Raw genomic sequence first — 25881 nt, forward strand, 5'->3', positions numbered from 1 at the left:
GAATATAGAAATTTATCAGACCTTGACGCGAACGAATAAGAAAAGAAAATAAGTTAATTGCTACCCAGAAGATGATATGTTTTGTTTTTTTTACATTGAGGTGAAGCTGTCAAACGATGAAGTATACGTCAAGTCGGACATTGAAGGACGTCAGTTATATTTATGAGCGATATCAACAAAACTATATTCATGAATTAAAACAGATTCAAAATGGATCACATCCGTGTTAAGTTTATTTAGTTGGACTAACTACTTACTGATTTCTGACACGAACACAGCACTTAAATGTTTTATTATTTACCATGAATCGGTGGTGTGTCTTTTCAGCAACATGTATTGGAATTATATTTCTTGGTATCAACACAACAAACGCCACAAATTGTGACAAAACATTGTTTAATGGGTACTGTCGGGATAGAACAATCAGTGCTGAAGGAGATCTCAATATTGCTATCCCTGTCAGTTTACACGAGTCGAGAGATGGTCAACGTTGCGGTAACATATCTGTTTCTGGGTTCCAGTCTGCGATTGCTATGGAGTGGATTATTAAGATATTGAATGGGAATTATTCAGGAAGTAGTTCTTTTATCCCAGGCCTAACATTAGGTAAATATAACATTTGTATGCATATCATTTCCGCCTAAAGACATAAACAATTGTTTAACATTTGTACCTTATAAATTATTTGAGTCATGAGAAATTTGGCAAAAGTACATCCTATGTTTTTTCCAGTGGGAATATAAAGTTAAAACTAACTAAAAATTATTTACCAATTTTGAGGTGATACACAGATATGTTTAAGTTGTGTATAACATGAAAACTTGTAAGTACCAATGCAACTGCTGTTCGTTGGTAACTAAGCCCGACACCAGAAGCACTGTGTAGGATGGTACTTCATAGGAATGAACATGATTAAGGCATCACATGTATAAAATGAGACAGCAACCCTTCAGGACAAAACTGAAAGACATTTGGAGATCAATTAATAGTGATTATACAATATTACAAGCTCTAAATTGGCTCGAGTCTAGAAAAGAAGTGAATTTAACAAAAGAAAACCAAAATTCTGTCATCAACTACAACTTCCCCATAAGGACAAAAAAAGTAAATAACCAAGATAAGACAACTTACTACTAACTAGGTTCCTAACTGTGGACAGGCACATGACCGTCTACAAGCATTTTTTAGGTCTCAGTCCTGTACATTTTTATCTAAACCCGTGGACAATCTAAATGTATCATAACAGATTATCCTCTCTTTAATTATTGAACAGTTATTGTTTGTTATATGTATTGCTTATCATAATTATATTTTATTGTTTGTATCTGTAACTTGATTGATATGCTTGTAATGAAGACTATGATTAGGAAAATAAAATATTAGTATTAGTATTACACAAAAAAGTCCATTCCTCATAAGGTGGTTGTCAAAACCGACCACAGACGCCTGTTACGAAAGGGTAAGACAAAGGACTATTGATAGCGTAGGAGACCGATCATTTAAACCACAGAAAGCTTTTTGTAGGTGTCAATTATTCATTTAATTACTCGAGATAGAGTCAAACGTTACACCAATTCATTAGACACTTCTTAACCTATATTATTTATTTTATCTCCCTTACTTGTCAACTCCAAGGGTGTAACATAATGTGTCTTTAAAAAACTAGCTGGCTTTTCTCCTGATAGTAATGCAAGATGTAATGATACGCAGGTGCTGTGACTGTAATGCAAACCGTGGTGCTAGTATATATTTTTGGCACAATCTAAACACTTGTGATTTTTTTTATAAAGGTCCGTTATCTTACTATCAAAAGAGTTGAAGACACTATATTCAATTGCTGTCAATGTTTTCTGTTATTGTTTTACATTCTCTCTTAAACATAAAACGAAAGACTTTATCTATTAAAATACACACAGGTAGAATATGTTGCTTCGGCTGATAACGCTGCTGGTATGTTATAATTCCTTGAGAGAGCCATCCACACATTAGCCAGTGCTTCGGTACTATTTGGATCAAATACTAATGGTGCATTTTGTGTGTAAATGTCAAGTTAACAAATGTATGTATTGTTTTGAATCTTGGGCTGCGACGCCATCAGACCGACCTAAACAACGGGTTTGACTTCTCATTTTAGGCTCTTATTGTTTTTGTGCTAGCAACGATTAAATATTTTGGCTTTCGGAACCAACCTGCGAGTGCACCTGATGAACGCTATATCTTATAAAAGAACCAATCTGCTCTTCCATTTACGTTCAATTCTTCTACTTACCTGAACAAAATGATTGATGTGAGAGCAGAAGTACATTGCATGGTCATCTGGATACTTCCAGACCGGCAGCAAAACCTATACTAATATTTGGAGTGATCTGTATAGGGTATAGCTGTGTGGGATGTATAAAGCCATTACAATAACTTGTAAATGGGTCGGTAGATGTCCCATTGAAATAGTATATTTCTTTTATTTAACATACTCGTTGGAAGTCCATATTTTCCATCTTCATATCGGTGGACCCACTTTTGTAGAACTAACTTTATTTATTGTATTTTTAAACTACGACCCAAGCGCATGAAATATTTGCCATTGGACATTAAAGCAAGCATCAATTATTTACCTTCTTTCTACTCAAGCCTCTCTCTTACTTCCTTTCGCTTGCATTCAGTTAAGTCAACTTAACTCTTTACACTGTTCAATTTTGATAATAAATTTAGAATCACGATTATTAAAACAGTAAGCATCAAGAGCAATAAACTGATACTGAAGTAAACTAAATCCTAAATCAGTAATTTGAATTTCTCAATTTGCTGATTTGACAGACTCATTGGTTAAAAGATGATTTATATAAATAAACATTTTATTTTCTAGAATGTCTTCGGTAAAATAAATAAATAACTAAAAGTTTGAGTATATGTTACGAACTTTTAATGTTTTCCCGAAGCATTTCTGACAACTTTGGTTCCATATATTGCAATTTTGGTCTAACGATAGTGAAAACATCAAAAATTAACCTTACAGGTTAAAAGATTGATACTGTAAATTCAGAAATTATTGCGAGGTTTTTATTAATGCGAATAGTGCGACTGGGATAGTATCACAATAATTCAAATTCGCATTCTGATATCTGATATATGCATCTGTATGCAGATTTTCCTGAAATCGCAATAATTAATCTCGCATTATTGTCAATTCTTCATAAATCGCAATAATAAATGCACGCAAAAATTTCCGAATTTACAGTATTAAAGTAAATCTATCGGATTATAACTATTACTGAGTAGCAACATTAAAGCAGCACCTGTATATGGAGTATATATATACAAGTAATATTCAAGGGCCGACTTCCCTATCAGGATTCCCTTGATAGAGAGTTGCTGACTACAAAGAAGCTATTGAACTAAGACCCCGTACTATGTATTGGGAGTTGACAATTAGATGACCGATAATCCGGTCTCGTCTAAATAATTACACCTGTGAATTATGTCAGTACTACCTTTTATCGTCAGACAAAATTAAGTGGGGTGTCCCTTTCAAAGCCGGTATTCGGTCGTCCGTTGTTTTGAATTCATGTACATTATATCAGCTTCATACGTGGTTGGTTTGATTTTAATTTACTTGTTTTTGAGATCGAATATTATGCTAAAAATACATCAGTTTTTTAACCTTGCAAATTAGCTTAGATATCAGCATTGTGTTCAACACTTAACAAACGATAAAATAAAGAATATTTCTAAATCTTGAATAATTATTCTTTTATTTCGCCAATAAACTTAGTTTCATATAATAGCAGAATTTAGTTTCATTCACAACATTTTTTCTGTATCGAGTTTCTTTCATAAGCATCTAGTAAATGTATATGTTAAATACTTAACAATTTAATGGCTAGTTGTTATAAGATTTCTCTTTTCAATAAAGAGTTATAAATCGTAAGTTAAAACGTCCTCATTCATGGCTTAACTATACCACTGAATAACTGTGCATTCTTGCATGGTAATACGTTCGATGGTGAGGTAAAACTGTGTATTCATTTAAAAATAAAATAGTGTTAAGGTAGCAATTAACTACCAACTCATTTCAATAATATAAACTCTTGAAATTTACTCTTACGTAAAACTGTGTCAATATTAAAATACGAAGATTTGGTATAATTGCCAATGAGACAGCTCTCCACCAAAGACCAAATGACATAGAAGTTAACAACTATAGATCACCGACGGTATGGTTTTCAACAATGAGCAAAACCCATACCGCATAGTCAGCTATAAAAGGCCCCGAAATAACAAATGTAAAACAATTCAAACGAGAAAACTAACGGCCTAATTTATGTAAAAAAATAATGAACAAAATACAAATATAACATACAGCAACAAACAACCACCACTGAATTACATGATCCTGACTTGGGACAAGCACATGCAGAATGTGGCGGGGTTAAACATGTTAGCGGGCGTCCAACATTCCCCCAAACCTTGGGCAGTGGTCTAACAGTACAACATATGAACAAACTATAAAAATCAGTTGAAAAGGGATTTACTCATCAGATCGATACAAAGCAGAAAAACAAGTAACAAAAACACAGACCGGACGTGGCAAGGTATTTATACATCCCTACAACAAAAGAGACATTGAGTTACTATTCATGTATAGAGCTATATTTGTATGTAATTTTACTGTATTGTGTTTGTCAATTTTGTGCCTTTTTTCTTGGATACATATATATGTATATATATAAGTACAGATCTGAGAGTAATCGCAGTTACTGACAGCTAGTTCAAAGCCCATAACAACTAATAAAAAAATCATGTATCTAAGACTAAAGTATCAATTAGCACACATCCAACATCAAATGGGTGTAGTGTAAAGACGTCATTAACAGTCATAGAAAAACATAAAGCACTTTTAACATTCCCTTTGAAATTTTCCAAACAGCTCTTACGTTTGCCAATGCATATCAAGCAAACGTTCAGCAGAATGCATCCATGCGATATCTGCATCAGCAGCTTTTATTATTGTCTTAAGCTTATTACATGAGGGGGGAAATTTCGTCCGACATTTAACACATGCCCTGAATCTCACTTTCATGGTTCAAAGACTCACTAGTCAACGTCAAGTTTCCGTGATTACTTGAGTTTCTCATTGTCTATCGTTGAGCCATCATAATGTTAATAATATGTAGGATTTATTTGATAGTATCTATTTAAATGGTTTTTTTTTTTAAGAAATTGGAATATATTCTAAACTGTTAATATGTTATTACAGTTTAAAGTGATTTTAGATTTTATTACGTAGCTTTAGTGTTGAATTTCATTTGTAATAAAATTCATTTTGTTTTAAACTTAAGTTTTGATATATTTAATGACTTTTTGTGTGATTTATTAAACAGTACCTATTTAAAAAAAAAAACTTAATTTAGCTCTCGCCGCGATATAGCCTTGTTGAAAATAGTCACAGGACCTTGACCTTTTCGTGGTTTCACTGGTAAGATTTTGAGCTAAGGTCAGTGTAACTATGATGATAAAATTGAGAATGGAAATGGGGAATGTGTCAAAGAGACAACAACCCGACCATAGAACAGACAACAGCAGAAGGCCACCAACAGGTCTTCAATGCAGCGAGAAATTCCCGTACCCGGAGGCGTCCTTCAGCTGGCCCCTAAACAAATATATATACTAGTTCAGTGATAATGAACGCCATACTAAACTCCAAATTGTACACAAGAAACTAAAATTAAAAATAATACAAGACTAACAAAGGCTAGAGGCTCCTGACTTGGGACAGGCGCAAAAATGCGGCGGGGTTAAACATGTTTATGAGATCTCAACCCCCCCTATACCTCTAGCCAATGTAGAAAAGTAAACGCATAACAATACGCACATTAAAATTCAGTTCAAGAGAAGTCCGAGTCTGATGTCAGAAGATGTAACCAAAGAAAATAAACAAAATGACAATAATACATAAATAACAACAGACTACTAGCAGTTAACTGACATGCCAGCTCCAGACTTCAATTAAACTGATTGAAAGATTATGTCTTCATCATATGAATATCAGGCACAATCCTTCCCGTTAGGGGTTTAGTATCATACCATCATAACATATATGAGAAGAACATAATGTTAATTTCTTACTATAATGAGTAATTGGTCAACTTAAAAAATCTATAGTATCAAATGAATGTGAGGTGTACATGTCCTGACTTTGTCAATCTTTCTTGTATGAATGAGCAGCATTAAGTGTTCATATTTTGCCTATTTGTATTATAAGTTGGAGATCAACTTTATTTGGTCTATATAATCGATGTCGATCTGAAAGAGGTATCCCACCTTGACCTCATTTTTACGATCCACTGATCAACGATAGTGCTTAGAATAAATTTATTTTTAATATTAATGTTAAGACAAATATAATTGCTCTATGGAATTCTTTGAAGGGGTACTTGACACTCTGGTAGTGTTTATCTGACCTTGACCTCACTTTGATGGTTCAGATATAAATATCTAAGCTCTCATGCAAAGGATAGAATCTCGGTAACTAACTGTATTGGTATTTAGAATTACTGTAACGATGTGTCTGTCAGTGACTGGATGTACCTGAACTTTATCTCATAATCATGGTTCAATGATTGATGTTTTTGTTCATACATATGTTCTCAGACCTTTATCTAAAATACTGTTTTAAGATATTCAGTTATAATTAATTAAACAGGCGAGATGAGCGCGTGAATTGTTGTCTGTCTCTAAAGTCTGTCAATTAGTTACTCTGACAAATAAGTCACACCCGATCAGTTCGAATACATATTTATGTACTATAGTCTTAGACTAGTGTATTAGATAATCAATGCAACATCAATGTTTGAGTCTCAATTTAATATATATGCGGTGATGGTGATGTTCGTGTGGTCACCTAGACCTTAACTGAAGGCATAAATCAGATTGTGTTTGTTTCTAATAAGCGCAGTTGTTCCATGGAAGATTTTTTTAAAAGTTTTCTACGAAGTACGAATTTCACAACGATAATAAAAAACAACTTAATGCTACAACCGTTTGAGCTCAAACATGGTATGTACAGCACTAATCAAAACCTTATTAAACAACATCCATTGCAGACTACCTATACAATGATAAAGTTTTATACTCAAGTACTTGTCTAGGGCAATACTGTCATACCCTCCTATTTTTATTTATTTTTTCGTCCTTAATTTAGGTATTTTATGTTGCAGGATATACTATATTTGACGACTGTGGGCTGCCGTCAAGAACATCATCTTTTTTAACAGATATATTCCACAAAGACAGTTATAGCAACTTACAAGAATGTGTGGCATCTGACAACATATCCATATATACAGGTAAGATTGTTCACATACTTCAATTGAAACCGTATCACTTTACATATATCGGAGGTTAACTCTGACACGAAAGGTTGACTGGGGTATAGAAATAAGTAAGTCGTTGAATTCTCACACCTGCCGCAATTAAAACATTATGAAGAGGGTTGTTTGTTTGGCTGTGCGGGAAAGATAAGTACGTAGCTACGTCCGATCAAAAGGGAACGTTTAAAACAGATTCCTTGTGTACATGTATGTATATAGCGTTAAACACTCTGTGAAAAGTCTGTAGGTAATCTGTTGCTAGGTTATATATCTGGCCCTATTTAATGTATCCCCGTTTTCCACTGACAATCGAAATCCTGCTAATCTACCTATTGGATTTATTGTTATTTTGTCATCCTCCTGAATATGAATGAAATATTTGCCACTGGATGTAAAGGAAAGAACAATTAATCAAAGTTACCCCCACCCTCTTATCCATTAAAGTTCTGTTTTATTTACCTTGATATCATATTCAGTTCAACCAGACAAGTCTTCACGGTTCTTATATTCTGTGAGGTTTTGAATTTCTGAATTGTTTTATTTATTATCGAAAAAAAACAGGGTCATGCTCTGCAATAAAAGAACGTTCTTACATGTAGATAGATAGTCTCTGAAATGGCACTTTTATATTCAGTAATTTAAAAAGATCTATATTGTAAAATTCCCTACGTTCTAATTTGACGTTGTTCTTTCAATACAAAGTTGTTACTTCATCTTTGATCCAAATGTACGAATTGAAAGACATCTGCAAAGTGTTTTAAATGATGAATTAACAACTAGTTGAGTTAACATTTCAAATCTGTTGGCTTACTGTATACTGTTAATCAAATGTCTAAAAAGTGACTAGAGGTATATGTCAGGGTTACAGCAACGAAACGACCTAAATAACCAAAATACATGTACATCACATTTTGCCTGTTACTTTTCGGATATATTTATAGTGGTTGTCATTTTGTTTAAGCGAGTGGCTTGCAGTACGACAGAATATTATCTATTTTATGATTTGGTTTGATATCATTTCAGGAATTGTGTCTATGACGTCGCCAGATTCTTCAGCAATGGCATTAGAATTTAGCCGTCTAGAGGTTCCAGTTATAAGTGTTGACTACTACGATGAACAATATGATAAAGCGCCTGGCGCTTTCTTTGGAGTAGAAAGTGTAGAAACTGAAATAAAGGTACACAAAAATAAGCCACAATTTCGTTTATTTATTTGTTTTCTCTTTTGTTCAATTCCAATGTATTGGAAGATGTGCAACTTTTACAATTACCGACCTTTTAAGTATACTTTAAAACCAACTTTTTAAAATTCTCCTACCAAAGGCTGCGCGAAATAAAAACCCAACCAATTTCTAAGATGTTATTGAGTTCTCATTGCTTCTAATTTTTCTCTTTGGGTACTTGAGGTAGAAACATTTATCATACCAGACTGTCACCATGGTCACTAAGACTATCATTTTGAGATTTCATAGTAATTTCTAGATATGAGCCAAAGCTTAACCCAAACAAATCTTAATGTGTGTAAAATGTGTTGTTGGTAGACCTTTGCGTATATTTAACTTTGATAAAATCTTCAGTGTTAGTTCAATATGTTTATGACGTCATATAGTGGCAACAGTCGCATATAATGTAAAACATTTAAATGATGAAATACATCACTTTATGTCATGTAGCGGAAAAGAAAAACCCAAAGACGAGTAGAGGAAGACTAGACCAAAAAGATTAGAAATTTAAGTTCAAGTTATCCCATAGAAACTCTGCCTGAAAGGTTTTCAACCAAAATAAAAGAAGAAAAAAAAACATTTTTACATTATTATTTTAAATAGATAAATAAGACTTTACAGATATTTGATGTGTTTTATTATCAGTTATTTCCTAACAAAACTTCTTAGATTATAAATTGTATTTACCATATATGTTTACACTCTCTCCGTATCATTCTGCATCTATCTGTATCCTTCCACATATACTCTCTAACGTTGTCTTTACACATTTTACATATGAGTATCTATTGTAGGTTATTCTTGAATTTATAAATTCTCAAAACTGGAATTTCATTGGACTAGTTTACACAGAAGATTCAGTAGGGATGAAATACCTCGATTCACTAATAAAACAATCATCAGGCATGGATATCTGTTATCTTCAACTTCCGGTAAATTCTGGAAATGTCAGTTCTGTTGTTAATAAAATCATTACAGAACAAAATAACTATGCTGCAGACGAAACTTTTGGTGTTTTGTTTTTAGGGTCAGTAAAAGAGTGCATTCTTTTTTTAAAAGAAATAAAATCATCACAATACAGTATAGCCTCAAAATTGATGGTGCTATTACCGTCCTCTGTTGGAACAGGGAAACAGCTGTCTGAGGCTACTAGACCGCTAACAAACGATATTTTTTCAATTTCACCTCATCAAATTTTGCTACAGAATTTAACAAAATATTTCCAAGATGTGATAGAAAACAATACCGATCAACATCTATATCCGTGGTTATCAGAATATAAACAACATATATGTTACCTGCTTCAGAAATCAAACTGTGGAACAAATGATATCATGGCGTATTACAGACAGGAGTCTCAAGTAGACAAAAGTGTTGTCAGTTTAATTTCCATTGCTAATGCACTGTTTGATATGCATAGATATTTCTGTAATGGAACAACGGGACTTTGTAATGAAATGGTTCAAAACCTGAATCATTTGTCAACATATTTGCATGTATCTAATGTTTCGTTGCAAGCAGTTTCTTCTTTTTACAATATTGATGACAGTGTAGGATTCAGTAAGAACATATTGTCTTTAGGAAAGTCAGTCTATAATATTTTTAATCTGACGAAAAGCAATGAAAGCCTTGTAAGTAGGTGTTTTCTGTTGATTTTGTTTTACATCTTATTTTTAAAATGTCACATTTTATATTGGCATACTTGTCGTTGATTTCGCTTTACATTCGGAATCCTTTTGATTTCCCCTCAATTGAATATCTTGCTAATTTTTACAGTAACTTAACCTAATGAGCGAAGTAACAACTTGGTACAAAGAAACTTAATAAGTCGCCCATTGAAAAAAATTCAAAAGTTTGTAATGAAAAACTTGAAAATAATTCTGAATTATTTGCGAAAGCAAATATGTTCATTCTGAATTTTTTGTGATAGAAATTTTCCTACTAGATCTAACATTATAAATCACATTACACATTTAATATGATGTCAACAATAGTTTGGCATTGTATGAAACAAATCACATCATTACATAAAGAACTAGTAAATAATTACTAATATTTTGAATATTTTCAGATTGGCAATTTTTCGAACGGGGTACTTAATCTTGACTCTAATGCACGTATTCAGGAATCTATTTGTAAAAAACCACGATGCTCAAGATGTATAGACAGTGAAGAACTACAGTTTGGTTATACACCAGGTGACGTACTCATTTTGGGTCTATTTTCTATACATCAAGACGCTTATGAAACATCGAATGACGAAAGCAAGTTATTTAAATGTGGCAGTTATAGAACTGGATCCACTGCAATCATTACTGTGTCTGCATTCCTTGAAAGTGTGAAATCATTACGAGATCCCAGTAGAACAGGATTAAATTTTGGTGCTATAGCTTTAGATGACTGTTACAACGAACTCAACATAAGTGCCCTCATTACCGAGTTGTTTACGGGACAGCGTATCTTGCTTGAACCAAAAAGCAAGGTTCCTATAGATTTTTCAAAAGTGGTGGCTGTAGTTGGAGCACTTTCCAGTCGTGTGACACAACGCATAGCTGACGTCATGAGCTCACTTCATATTCCTATGGTGTCTTATGCCGCTTCAGCTACATCTCTGGACAACAGGGTTCGATACCCATATTTCATGAGAACTGTCCCCAGTGACTCTCTACAAATTGAAGGAATAATTCAGTTAATTTCGAAACTAAATGTTAAATATGCAGGAGCTTTATATATCGACGATGCCTACGGTGCAAGTGGGATAGAAGGTGTAAAGGCACTGGCACGGTCCAATGGTATATGTATTTATAAACCGTACAGCATTGCTGAGGATACGAGCACTATTAAAATGAAACAAATTCTGAATGATAATCGCTATATTGGAGGGGGTGAGTACAATGCTTAAATAGGAATTTTGTATAATTAAAGTATACGAGGTTCTGGATGGGGGTTACAGAATAAAGAATAGTGGATGAAAAGTGAAGAATAAAGGGCTAAAAAAATAAAGAATGGAGAAAAATAGGCAAACAAATAAATAAAAGAGAATAATGGGCAAAATAAATAAAGAATAGAGAAAAATGATTTAAAAATTAACGAATAAAGAAATGAGAGACACCCCCCCCCCCCCCCCCCCCCACACACACACACACACATACTACCGACATGATATCGTACATTGGACAAGAACATAAACGCGGGGTGTGACTTTTGTACGAACTCGCCTCTTCCATCTTATTAGTTTCAATGTGTTAAGTTGCAGATTTATAATATGTATTTCCCAAAATACAACCTATTTAGATTTATCAATTAGTTATAGTTGGTGTCAATACGGTTATTTACTTGAGTAGAATGCACAGATCAAAAGGATACAGGTTCTGGATAGGGGGATCTCAATTTTTGTATTCTTAAATATTTTGGGCCATTTTTCTCTAATCTTTTTATTTTGTCTCTTATTTTCTTATTTTCTATTCTTTATATCTAAGCAACCTATTTTTTCTCTATTCCTTAGTTTTTTGTCTATTCTTAATTGTTTGGCTCATTTATTTTCTCGGACTTGGCTGATTATTTTCTATTCTGAAAACCCAATCCAGTCTCATATATCTATCAGTTATACTTTTTATACATTGCGACTTGGATGGAAAGTTGTCTCATTGGCACTAATACCACATCTTCTTATTTATTATGAAACTCGAACTGGGAAAATAATTCTGTTTTATCGGTATTACGTGTCTTCAAGGAATAAATTGGGGTGTGGGGTAGTTTCCCGGAATTATTTTGTTTCAATTACACCACTCTATTTTTATAGTGGAAATTTTCATTTTTAAAGTATGATTAAATTTTCATCCGTATTAAATCCGTCAAGAATACTTACAATTGAATGTTGCCCGAGGCAGATGTTTATACAAGTCTCATTATTTATCTTTTCCTGTGTTCATTGAGGTATATTCTTGTGACGTTATTTAAAATTAACCTGGTTTTATCCGGAACAAATTTTATATGTTCTTAATTGTAGGCGTATTGTTATGCAACAGGGTTGTTTAACCCAATAAACCAGATTAAATGATTCAGAGGTTAAATGCTTAAATGTTCAAAGTGGTAAAGTGCAATCTCTTGAGAGGGATGAGAGCACATTCAATTAATTAAGGCTAAATCTTAATTCTAATAAAAGAAAAAAAAATGTACAATGTAATTAGTTATGTTGGACTATTCAAAAGAAAAGAGATCAATATAGTTCAGAAGCAGCCACTTTTACCAAACAGTATCGTCCCCATACCCCTTTGCAATAAAGAAATTTTCAAATTGTCTTTTTGCACAATTTTTTTCCATCAGGAGGGACACATTTACATTAAATAAGAAGAGCGAGCGGGAAAAAAAGCTACTTTCTGTGTTTAATCTTTAATTTTGATATCCCGAGCTATCCTTTGTTAATATAGTTTTTGACCTGTCTGTTCGTCAGTCATTTTCGTTTCCGTATGCCAACTCCAATACTTTATATCGGATTGCAACAATACTCAGATATAAGATCACATATGATAGAAAGATCCCTGTCGATATTTATGTTACCAGGTCAAAGGTTACTGTAAATAGACTGATATTTGCAAAAAACATTAGTTTCCGGATGCTTAATCAAATAATAAATTTGAAATTGCAACCTTAATTACTTGGATGTGTGGTCACATATAATGAGAGAATTATTCCTATCGATTTTGAGGTTACCAGGTCAAGGTCAAAGTTACTTTAGACTGAAATTTTTGCACATAAAGCGGTTTCCGCATGCCAAATCAAATACAACATATGGGATTGCAACCTTATTTGGATTTGATAAGAGAAAAAAAAACCTATTAGTTTGAAGTCACTTGGTCTAGTTTTTTGCGAACTTGCATTATAATGAACGGGGAAATCAGGTTCTCTGGCAGGTGTGAGTTATAATACTTTGCATGAAATATTTATAGTGTTGCATAAAGCAGGTAAATAAGTCAACTTTCCACTTCATTTGAAATCTGATGAATAGTTTTCTCATTGACATTCATACTGTATCACTTTTTTTGTTTGTTAAAGGGTCAAGTCACTCAAAAAGATATATGTATCATAGTAATATGTACCGCAGACCGTTTGCTCTTTAATTTCGTATTTGATTTGCCTTTTTTTTTTTAACTTTTCGATTTTCAGTGAGAAATCTTTTTCTTTTTTTCGCCATGGCAAAAAAATAAAAAAGACCAAAAGACAAACAACAATATACAAAACTCAACATAGAAAACTAGAGACTGAGCAACACGAATCCCACCAAAACCGCGGGTGGTCTCACGTGCTCCGGAAGGGTAAGGAGATCATGTTCCACATGATTGTGGCAATACTTTCCGAGATATTGTGCAAGTAAGATATCTTTAAACAGATAAGTCTTGTTGTCGAAACGCGCGTCCTTCGTACAAAATTATAGACTTGGTAGTTTTAATGAGTTTTTTAATTGTCATGGTAGACAATCTAAAACATACTTATTACACTTAAGAAACTTAAACTTATGGTATTTCAATTTTTCAGTGCCTTTGAAAATGTGAACAAGAGAATATTATTGAATTCTCAATCTGATCAAGTACACAACAGAGTTCTTATATATGTCATTTTAGCATACAAATTTTCTCAATATGGTTGAAAGTTGAACATTCGTCCATTCTTCCTTGCTTTTTTCATGTACATGATCTTATAATTTACAACTATTTGAAATCATAAATACATAATAAAATTAATCTTCTTTTGTCATTTCAGTAAATGTTATTGTCATGTTTTCCATAGATACCATTATACAAAATATCCTTGGCGATTCAGTACTGTCAGACGACAACGATCGTAATATGTCGTCATACGCGCCGATATTTGTGTCTAGTGAAGGATGGGGTACTTACCTTAATTTGGCCAACAAAGAATCGGCAGGTTCCTTAGTCTTTACAACCGATAGTAACAAGCAAGTCACAGGATTATTTAACGAGTACCTAAAGTCTCTGAAAGTTTTGACTAAAACTGAAAACCCATGGCTCTACAGATTTTGGGAGGAACATTTCAAGTGTTATATGCCACGGTCATTTGAAAAACTTTCAGAGTGGACCGGCCGTTGTGATGTAAATGCAAAACTCAGTAGTGATGTTATTCAAAGTTTAGTGTCTGATCAACGTAATACACACACCGAGATAGCAGTTTATGCCATAGGGCTTGCATATAAATCGTTTTCCGGAAAATCAGTTTGCACTGCTGGAAATTGTTTTAAACGGAATAAAGAAAATGCTACAAACTGGACGGAAGCCATTCGAAGTATTGCGATCCCTATATCAGATGGAACTAATTTCAGACCATTTAAACCCGATGGCAATGGAAACTTGGGTTTTACCATTCACAATATACAAAGGAATTCCAGTTCCGGGTTTTCATATGTAAAGGTAAATATATGAATATAGAGGAGATGTGGCGTACATGTATTTATTACAGTCAATGAGACAGCAAGCAAACCACACACAAACATCTAAAAGTCAACATACGGTCTTAAACAATAGACAGGTGTCTATACAATAGGAAGATCTTTAAATCCCCCCTTCCGAGTCTAGAAAAGTAGTTTGACTTGAAAACCCTTTCTTATTATCTTAATAAGGATTCAAGTGAAGAAATTCTCGTTGTTAAAGCATTCACAAAATTTCAAGATACGAAATCCATTTATTTCCATAAAGTACAATTTAAACATTTGGTTCTCTCTTTGATCTCAAAACCTAATATTAAAAATTATGAATCAAAAGTAGTATATCAATTAATGTGTACATTTATTTGTATAAATCAATTTATTTTGTCCGAAGGGCTTCAGGACCCCTCAAAACAAAATAGTTGAAAGCCAGGGAAGTATAAATACGTATTAAACGTTGGAGGCTATTTGACCAAACAGGATACAAAAAAGAGTCAAATTGATTTTTTTTGTCAACTGTGTCTGATGGAGTTGGAACCTTAATTTCTTTGAACATGTCTTAATTTGCAAACAGGAAATTTAAGAATAGTATGTTTTAAATATTGCCAGAACCGAAGCACTGACTTCTGAGCTGATAATAGCTGATGAAAAGTCAAAGTATGTTCATGCATTGTTCAATTCTTTAAAAATACCAGATATTTTCTTACAATACCAAATTCAAAGAATTTCTAAAATTCCATTAAAAAATGAAATCAACACCTTATAAATTGTATACGTTCGAAGTGCTTTTCTGGATTTACCTTCACCAGGAACGCTCAAAGCCGAATGTTTGAAAGCTAAGCAATGATTTACTTAAATCTATATATGTAAAAATGTGAAGTCAACGAAACTGAATTAAATAGACCGATTGATTACCAAATACTTTCTGCAAATATTACTCGTACACTTAGGTCGATCTTCCGATACAAAAACATTAAGCAAATTCTGAAATTTGGTTTAAATTGATGGAGAATAGGCATTATAAGTGTTTTCTTTCATCATTTCACTTTATCTAGCTTTCCAGGATACGTCTTATTATTGTTCATCAATTTACCGATTAAATAAAGTTTACCAAAAATAATGTATTTTGGACATTTTTTCTAATAGTTTACTCCTGATTGAAAGTCTAGTACGCCTTTGGTAATAAGAATCTAATACCAAACTTGTATACTCTCGTTTTTATTTAGGTCGGATCATACGACGGAACCCTTTCGCTACAAACGCCAAATTTGAGATTCTATGACCATCTAGGACAAGAAAGAACATTAAATCCTATATCCTGTCCAACAAGTAAATGTCCAGATGCATGTATCACGACCACGATACCTCCCGAAACATCAACATTATCTGCAGTTTCTAATGTCGAAACGTCAACTGACATCATAGCTATTGTCCTTGGCACTGTGGCAGGCATTTTATTCTTGATTGTTATACTGTTAACAATTCTCGTTTTCAAAGCTTTAAGGACAAACAACTCTGCAATGGACGTTAAAACTAAAGAATTACAGATGGATCATTTGTCAGGTAAATTTTTATTTCCTTCTAAGAGATTTATTGTGAGAGGAGGGGTCTGATCCGAATTCCAGAGAAACTAAATGCCAAATCCCGAATTCCTGTGAAAATAATGTGTCCCTGCCCGCATCACGATATAATTGAACAACGAATTCCCGACGATTAAACTGGTTTTTCCAGAATTTACAGCAAATCAAACGGCTCAATCTTGGCGTTCCCAAAAAGGTCCTTCCGCCCCTCTATAAATAGTTCTGATCCAGCCAACCTGTTTATTCAGACGACAAAAAGGTTTAATAACTTTGACAATTGAAAAGACGTAAACTACTTATGTCATGCAAATTGGGTCAATGTTTTATAAGTTAACATCTATATTAACTAATTTAATGCTTTCTGATATTTTACATAGATTTAATGGATCTTGTCCTCATTTCCTATGTTAAACATCGTACTGCGTATGTCTTGTGGTCCTCTAGAATCATATGACAAATGCTGGAATCTTAAAATTTAGTAACAGTACATGGATATTAACAGCAATTAGATGCTTTGTTGTTTCCCATTATAAATGGTTGTTACTTTTGTTTTATATCAAACTTTTGGTTAAAGATAAAGGTGTGATGCAAATGAACCAACTATATCATAAATTACAGGAAGTGATACATTAGTTCCCTCCGTAAAATATTTAGTATGCCTTCGGAATATACAGACTCAGATTCAGATTCAGATTTCAAAAACGTGTGAATACCGGATGGGTACTATTATAAGGAGTTAACCACTTTTCTAAATAAAGAGCTCTCGTATTGGCAATCGGTGAATACTTTTTGTTTTGAACGAAAGAATGCATAAACGAAGCATGGTTATATTATATATATAAATATCTTTTTCCAACAAATATATTGTGAATACAATTAACGCGCACTTTTAAGATTAAGGGCAGTAACCACATTTTCAAAATAGATATTATTAATGAAACAAACATCAATTTAGGAAATATAATTCCAATTCAGCTTAGCAAACATGTTCTTCTGAATAAAGTAGGTATGATAAATTGATAATACAGTTCATAACTTTGACCCGTAAAGTTTACATTAAAATGTCTTCGATTGCAGATCTTTATCTTATTTGTAATAAGTAAGTAAATAGAAATATAGATGTTTATAATGTACATTGATTAAGAAAATAAACTATATCGTTGAAACTGCTTCAGAAGGAAATGTCGACGGGCTGACATGCATTGCTAGTAGTAAAAAGAAAGCAATATGTGTATAGTCATACTTTCTTATATATAATCATTTTAGCTTAACCATGTATTCATGTCTAGTTCAAAAGCAACATAATTTTAATTTAGAATCATGTGCATAACAGTGTAGCCGAGACCATTGATTGGCGCGCAAAAATATCCCATTGACTGGGTCAGATTAGGTGAACGTTCGTCTGTAACGCCCAAAACTCACGACGTATTTATTATAGACATTTAAACTGTGAGGTCACCAAAGGGTCTCAACGCCTAAATAAAATAATTCGAAAAACTAATCAGGAATAACCTTTGTGTTTTGATTTATATTGAATACTTACACTGAACTGCGGTCAAGCTTAGCGAAAGGTCGTGCAACATAATCAGTCAAACAAACTTTATTAGATTAACTCGTTAAGAACGATCGTTTTCATTGGTCAATTCAAACCTTCGACCTCACACCTGCGAAAATAGAACACGCGTACTATAAAGCTGAATGGACTGATCAGTATTCACGTAGCCGGTCAAGGTCGTTAAAAACTTCCATCGTCGTATTCCCGAACATGATTGTGTTCTTGATTATCGCATGGCAATTCTAGCTTTTATACATGTGCATGTAAAATTTTAAACTTTAATCTTAACAGTCACGTCGAAATATTTAATTCAACTGTCTCCTCTCAATTGGTCCTGGATTAAGGGAGCTACCATTTTATTTCGATTGGGGGTGAAGGACTTGGATGAAACATTTTGTCCTGCATTTTTTTTAGTTTTTATCTCTGTCCTGTCTTTCTATTTTTCAGTCTGTTAGGTCCTGACTATATTTATTCGTTTATCCTGATTTTTTACATAAATCGTCATCCTGCCTTTTTTTTGTCAAGTTGCTCACCCTGCCTTATCTTTTATTCAATGGACTTGATGAATTAACGTTGTACTTGAAATGAAACCGTACTTAACTACAAAAATAACCAAATTACATACTAAAGATATTGCTCGATTTTTATAGTAAATGGGTTTGTGTTATAAACTGTCATGTTCATTATTCATATTCTTTCATAAGTTTTAGGATAGTGTGATTTTTTTTCTGATTTAGTTTACTTGATTTTGAAAAAAAAAATCCCGAAATTCTAAGTAAATTCAGAACATGTAACCAGCCATGCTTTGTTTAGAGAAAAAATGGAGATGGCAAACCATGGCACAGTGGAAGGAAATGTACTTTATAAACTCTAGCGATATACTTTCTTAATTTATAATTAACTGTTTTGCTATCCTCGGTTGAAAATTATATATTGTAAATATTTAAATAGTTGCATAGAAAACAATCAGTTTTAAACAGTGTGGTTATTCACTAAATGTATTTTTAAAAGGTGACTCCATTTTTGTACATACTTTTACAGTAGTCATCCTTAATTTCTTAATATTTCGTTTATAAGTTTATCATACATGTATGATTTTGTATTTCATTTTAATACGCACGCATGCCACACGTTACTTTGGCGGATTGTTCAACAATGTTATGCAAAGCTCTATTCTTACGGTATGAAATTAAAGGATAAATTTTCAACCAATCAAAATCGAAAACAGTACATTTATATAGTTCCTTATAAACTACGACATTTCTCACAAGTATTTATTTATTTTTTAGTTCCACACATGCAAAAATAAAATCTTCGCCGATGAAACATTTCAAACCTTTTTACACCAACATGCCTTCACTGAATTCATTTGAATTTCGTGGTGACCATGATAGTACATTGCATAGTACATCTATATTCACGTACACACATGGTACGATCTTTCGGGGACAATTTGCTCGTTTATGACACGTCATTTCTGAATGACCAAACGCTTAGCTTCTTTATTTTCGTTTTATAGCATGAAAACAATAAAAGAGGAATGTGCAACCCATCATAAATTTGAAATGGATCAGTATTATGAGATCCTTATTATAAGTAACTACGACATTGTCAGGATAATAACCTAGCGTCAATATGAAAGAAATTAAAGTGGTTCATACATTCATCCGTATAAAAGCGGCACATGTATTTTATTTTATCCTTATATTTTTCATAGTGCGGTACAAGTGCTGCATGCATAAAGAATATTACTTAACACAAATTATTAGTATAATATTTCGACCCCACTATTTGAAATTCACAAAATACTTATTTAATTATTTCGACCAAAAATCATTGTTTTTTACGTTCGTAGTAACGTAGTACATTCCATTGTCGGTCACCTGTGTCAATTCACGTGCACACAACAATTGTTGTTGTATTTAAATCTTTCGGCCAATGAAGTGAGACGTTACAAGTTGTTTGTTTGTGATACGCCAGAATGTTATCAATGAATTATCAATCGCTAAACTTGACTGCATTTCAGTGTAAACGTTCTTTACTTGTGTTTTCGTTATGTTTTGATAATTAATTTTTATGACATCGCACGTTCTTTCAACAAAAAAAAGAGGATTTAACTGGCTTTAAAAGTTACAATGCATGTGTTGATTATTATCTTTTTTTTTCGGACGTCAAAGCGATTTAACAATTGCGGTTGCATGTCCAATTATGTCATCTTTTAACTTTTATCTGGTCAAAATTTTATTTTAGAACGAATGCATGATCAACTTTAAAAAGTGTGCGTACACAAAACATATAGACAAAATATACTTCTGTCCTGTCTTTTTCGTACTTGCAAGTTATTAGACAATAAAAAGGCTATTTGGATCAAGCCTTGTGGAATTTGCATTTACGTTTTTGAATAGGTAAAATGTATAGTTTGGTGAACTTTTCTGCTAACTACTATACTTGTGAAAAACCCTTGGCAACAGAAACATTTTCAGCTTTTTTTTTAATCGACCCAATTTACATAGTAATGGACGACTTCGTACATTTTATGATCGCAAATAAAATATGTATATAATATACTGTGCACTGTAGTTCGTATATATACTGAAACCCTTTGGCAACCCCACAGTTTAAATGTTTATAATAAATACGTCGTGAGTTGTGGGCGTTACAGACGAACGTTCACCTAATCTGACCCAGTCAATGGGATATTTTAGCGCGCCAATCAATGGTCTCGCCTACACTGTTTTGCACATGACTCTATTTACCTATCAGACTTATATGACATACTGTACGTATAATGCATTTTGAAATGGTTATTGGAACATATTTATACATCATACATGATGGTAGTTTTTATCCTTTTACCGTCATATTAAATCTACATTTATTGGATTATGCTCGTTAAGACGTTTCTCAATTAACCTCCACTATATACAATTAATGACTTACTGATAGTTATGTACTTAGGATATTTAAGTAACAGTGGCCGTTGCCACATTTTGAAGACAAAAGTCGCGTAGTCGATATTATAACGTTGTTTTGCATACTTGAAATATACCAGCATGGGTATCTGAAACAGTATTTCATGTATACACATAATGTTCAATTTAAAGAAATTTAAAATACGCAAACCAGCGTTTGATGTGTTAATGTTCATTTTTTTTTCATCATAGAATACGCTCGCGGTCAGTAGTTCGAAAAGTCAAACCTCTACATATACACATCAGAAACATAAAGTTAGGATACCATACTCGCAGCTTTCAGCTAATTTTTCTGTAAAATTTATATTTATAGTTCCAATTCATCATAGAAGTAATAGAAGCTTGAATGGTATATATAATGAACCATATTCCCAACATAGCAGTTTAAGTGATATAAGAAGAGCACATCACAATAAAGGATTCAACAGTGATAATGAATCGGCTAATCACCCTCCGCCATCGACTTCAAGCGGCATAGTTGCTGGATCTAGTTCCGATTCCGCCGGAAGTCATATAGTGTATTCTGATATGACTCAGTCTGCTCCAAAATCTAACGGAGATACTAATTATTTGTCACCAGAATCGTCCGATGTTTCAAACCAGTCATTAAAAGCTCTAACTAAACGTGTTTTGCAACCGCAAAGCGATCAAGGAATTCAAAACCAAGAACCAAATACAGATTCTAGTATGACTTATCTTTCGGCGAATGAACTTTTATTGGAGGACGAAGAAGAATCAAATGCACATAAGAATGATGGTGCTTACGACTTTGGAGATCCCGAAAAATTAGGGTTTGCACCCGTTCCACCAGGTTTAGATCCAACTGATAAAGAAAATATCGCTCCTCCACCTGCTTATTCTCTGAGTGGATACAATCAAGGAACACGACGACCGCAAACATTACCAGGAATCAGTCCTCTTCAACTTAGACCCCAAGAAATATCTAATACTGGTTACTCAAGTCCAACACCGCATTGTAATCTTTATACCAACGATATGTATTTGAAACCTGTGGCTGATGCTTTACCCACTTATCAGCAGCATCTAGAACAAAAACAGCAATTCCAAAATGAAAGGGCACAACATGTCGAAATGAAAACAAATTTATCGCCAAATTGTTACAACAATGTCCGGTTATATCGACCCAATTCGCAGCAGAACGGCACAGCCCAACTGCCAGTTTTATCACCTTACCCAGAACAAGTATATTTCACAAGCAACAATTCATTGTCACCGTCTTCGAGATTCGGAAGTCCAGGGTCTTCGCTGATTTCTTTATCGCCTGCTCAAAAAGAAGATTTGTTAAATAGAATTTTACACGAAAATCCAAGTTATTTTCACAATCAGTGCAATATAAACTACAGATCACCAGGATCGTCCGTTAACTCCCCTCAATCAAATAACGCAATGAGTCCCAATGACAAATTAAAACAAGTTGTTGGACCAGGCTCAGTTGACACGTTAATGAACGGAGCAATAGAACTCGAAGATCGCGAAGAAGTGATGATATAAAAGATATTGTATCTTTATTTAATCCAATATATCATGGTACTATATATCATAATGAAAAACTACTGTCTGTAAATTGTATTGTTAAGGAAATTTTCTCTGCAAAGGAAATGTTTTTTTGTCATAATATGTTTAAAACCAGAGTTTATTTGAAAACTTGTAAAATTTTTGTCAAACAGAGAGAATTTTATAGCACTCAATGCTTGTTTGGAAATTGCAATTTGAGATATTATTGTTGAATACTCTAATCGACTGTTATATACATGAATGCATTGTTTACGTATTTTGTTTCATTTCGAGTTTGTTTAGTTATATCAGCGATCGGAGTTCATGTTGAATGCTGACATTTATGTATATTTTTTTTTTATTTGATGTACCTAGCCTTAAGTGAATATATAATTATACTATGCCTGATTGTGTCGTAACGTAAACAGCTTACGAAACCATTATTTGCATTTTAATGTTGCATTTATAACATGTTTTGTATATTTTAAGTATCTGACCAGCCATTAGGACACCAAATATATCGGTTATACAATTTTGAAGTATTAAAAAATAACAAATACTTTTATGCAATACGGCTGCTTTTTTTTTTATTTAAACATCAAGACTTTTAACATAAGACATTCATAGTGTACCTTTTGGATATGTTTTTGCGATTACCGACCTTTTTAAATTTTAATATTATGGTAAAACTATCATTAAAATCAATGAATGATTTAAATAATGAATGGAATCATCTTCGTTAGCCAAGATGGAACGAGATAGCTATAGACAAGGCCTGGATAGTTTTTGTCTTACTACGACCATAAATGTATATGGCAGAATAATCCGTGATACCGTTTTGTGCTCTCATTCATTCTTTAGCCGTTTCACGGTCAAATATTAAATGCGGACAGTTCACAAACATTCAAATATCATAACCGCGTTTGTTTTGAGCATTTAAGCACAACATCTTGTAATCGTGACATAGTCACCAGTAAGAGAGGTCATTGATTAAATGAAATAAAAAAATGTCTTGAATATATCAATATGCTAAGTAAAATAAAAAATACCGTAGAATCAAGTCCTAAAATGAAAAGTTGATAAATAAAACAAAATGATTCCCTTCCTTTTATGTATAAGTTGCGGATTCCGAAGACTGCACAAAAGTGGCAAAGGCCATTTTGCCAACCATTAGCATTTTAAAAGTAAAGTGTTGTTTTCGGTTTTTCATTTTTGCAAATATGCATCTTGGTAAGTTAGCCGTGTGCGTTGAAAAGCTTGAGCAGAATATTCACTAATAAATAGAAACTCAGAACATTTTTAATAAATACTTGGTGCTTTATAGATATTATAGTGTATGTTTGTTACATGTAATCTTCAGTGGGCGCATGTGAAAGAAAATAAGCTCGGTTGACATATAATTAAATCATGACAAGGACTAAACCTTGTAATCTTTTTTTTTTTTTTTTGTATCCTGTAAAAAAGCTTTGTTTTCATATGTTATATATGGGTAAGTACTTTATAACTTGTTTACTAACTCCAGTATTAATCATAATTGCAGACAAAAACTCAAAAGTAAGGCATTACTGTATTTCAAGTAAAATGTGAATTATTATTTTGTACACACAAATATTTTGTATTGCAACAAATAACCAAGTTATGTAATATACGGGTTATTAAATATTTTTCTTTTTGAAGATGCATGATGACATAAATTTCTTTTAAAATAACTCAGGAAAAATGTCGACTGCTATATTATTTATTATTATTATTTTAAAAGCAACCAACAACCAACAAATTTATCATTTGCTTACACTGCCTTTAAAGTTGTAAACACCAAAAGGAAAGACATTTTCAATTGTTTGGCTTTGAGCGTTTCTGATAAAGATAAATCCAGAAAAGCGCTTCGGACACAAATAACTTATATAATATTATTTTTATTTCAAGAGTATCATAATAAATGTATATTGATACCTATATGTTTGCTCAAAACATTATATTTTCCATGATCCATCATTTGTATAATTTATAATAGTTTACTTATTTACTATGATTAATGAATTTTTGAATGCTATTGCATACAACAAGGCGATAAATAAAATTGGTTTGACATGGAACAATATACTCTAAAATGTGAGTAAAAGGTATATAAAAGACTACCTTCCACGACGAAAGTCAGCCCATAGCAAGGCGTAATCTTAGAACAATGATTTTGTTTCATCAAAAAAGAAAGTTCTATTTTCTTTACAAAAATAAGACGAGTTTAAAGAGGCATAAAATATACAAGTCAAATAAGAAATTCAAAGATAAATCTTTAGAACAAAAGCGACGTACAAGCCTTCAAAACATTGGAAAGAAAACTACAGGTTAAGAAACATTAACCCCACCAAAAAAAAATCGAGGGTGTGTTACTGTACCTTTACACTTTGATGTCTTTTATATAAAAGATTATGAAGTATGATTGCCAACGGAAAACTATCCACCAATGACTAAAATACGTAAATGTAAGCAATTATAGGTAGCTATAACGCCTTCGATAATGATCTTATTCATACCTCGTAGTAAGCTATAAAAGGTTTCGACACGACAAAATGTAAAAGAATTCCAACGAGCAAACCAACGGCCTGATATATGTACAAAACAATAAACGATACAAAAATATGATAGACAGCAACCAACGATATTTGTATTTTTAAGGGTTGTTGGGTTGCCATCTCATTGACGTATATCCCAAATCTTATTTTATTCATATCTGGTACTGTAAAAGAATGAACCTCGCATCCTTCGCATTGTTCATTACAAGTGAAGAAAAATTTTCACTGTATCTCTGTCACTGATTTTACAGCTTTTACTTCCGATATTTTACTGACAATTTTAACGAAAATGATTATACATATAAATTCAAACAATTAACAGTGGAGTTAACCGCTAGACTACATCCGTTAATCGTGCACACATTGAAATTAGTGAGTTTTTCAAGTGAAAACGAGTATATTTTCATTAGAAAGTTTATGAACTGCATTAAATCCCATATTTGGAATGAACATTTTATATTGTTAGTTTACGAATTCTCTTTGTAATGCTTTTAATATGCTTATCAAACCACGCACTCAATTTACCTCCTGTGCAACGGCTTTTGTCGGAAACTACTTTTATAATAAATAGTTACGACAAAACATTGAATTATAATATTTTTTCTGATGATACAAACAATAAGCAGGATTGAAAAATAAAAAAAGCGATTCATCAAA

The 25881-nt window shown here is 32.9% G+C and overlaps 1 protein-coding gene across 1 annotated transcript; it reads left to right on the top strand.

Annotated features, from left to right (window-relative positions):
* LOC127722624 (uncharacterized) lies at nucleotides 1-25881 on the top strand. Its single transcript, XM_052229332.1, has 8 exons — nucleotides 1-606; nucleotides 7215-7343; nucleotides 8391-8545; nucleotides 9385-10221; nucleotides 10662-11475; nucleotides 14351-15015; nucleotides 16256-16592; nucleotides 21450-25881. The coding sequence occupies exons 1-8, from the start codon at nucleotides 303-305 to the stop codon at nucleotides 22646-22648; spliced, it is 4440 nt and encodes a 1479-aa protein (XP_052085292.1). The 5' UTR covers nucleotides 1-302; the 3' UTR covers nucleotides 22649-25881.

Source organism: Mytilus californianus, unplaced genomic scaffold, assembly GCF_021869535.1.
Source record: "Mytilus californianus isolate M0D057914Y unplaced genomic scaffold, xbMytCali1.0.p SCAF_1, whole genome shotgun sequence".
Lineage (NCBI taxonomy): Eukaryota > Metazoa > Mollusca > Bivalvia > Mytilida > Mytilidae > Mytilus > Mytilus californianus.

Coding starts and splice junctions, on each gene's coding strand:
- LOC127722624 (XM_052229332.1), top strand. CDS start 303: ATGAATCGGTGGTGTGTCTTTTCAGCAACATGTATTGGAATTATATTT. Junction 7,344..8,390: donor CAACATATCCATATATACAG/GTAAGATTGTTC, acceptor ATATCATTTCAG/GAATTGTGTCTATGACGTCG. Junction 11,476..14,350: donor TAATCGCTATATTGGAGGGG/GTGAGTACAATG, acceptor TTGTCATTTCAG/TAAATGTTATTGTCATGTTT.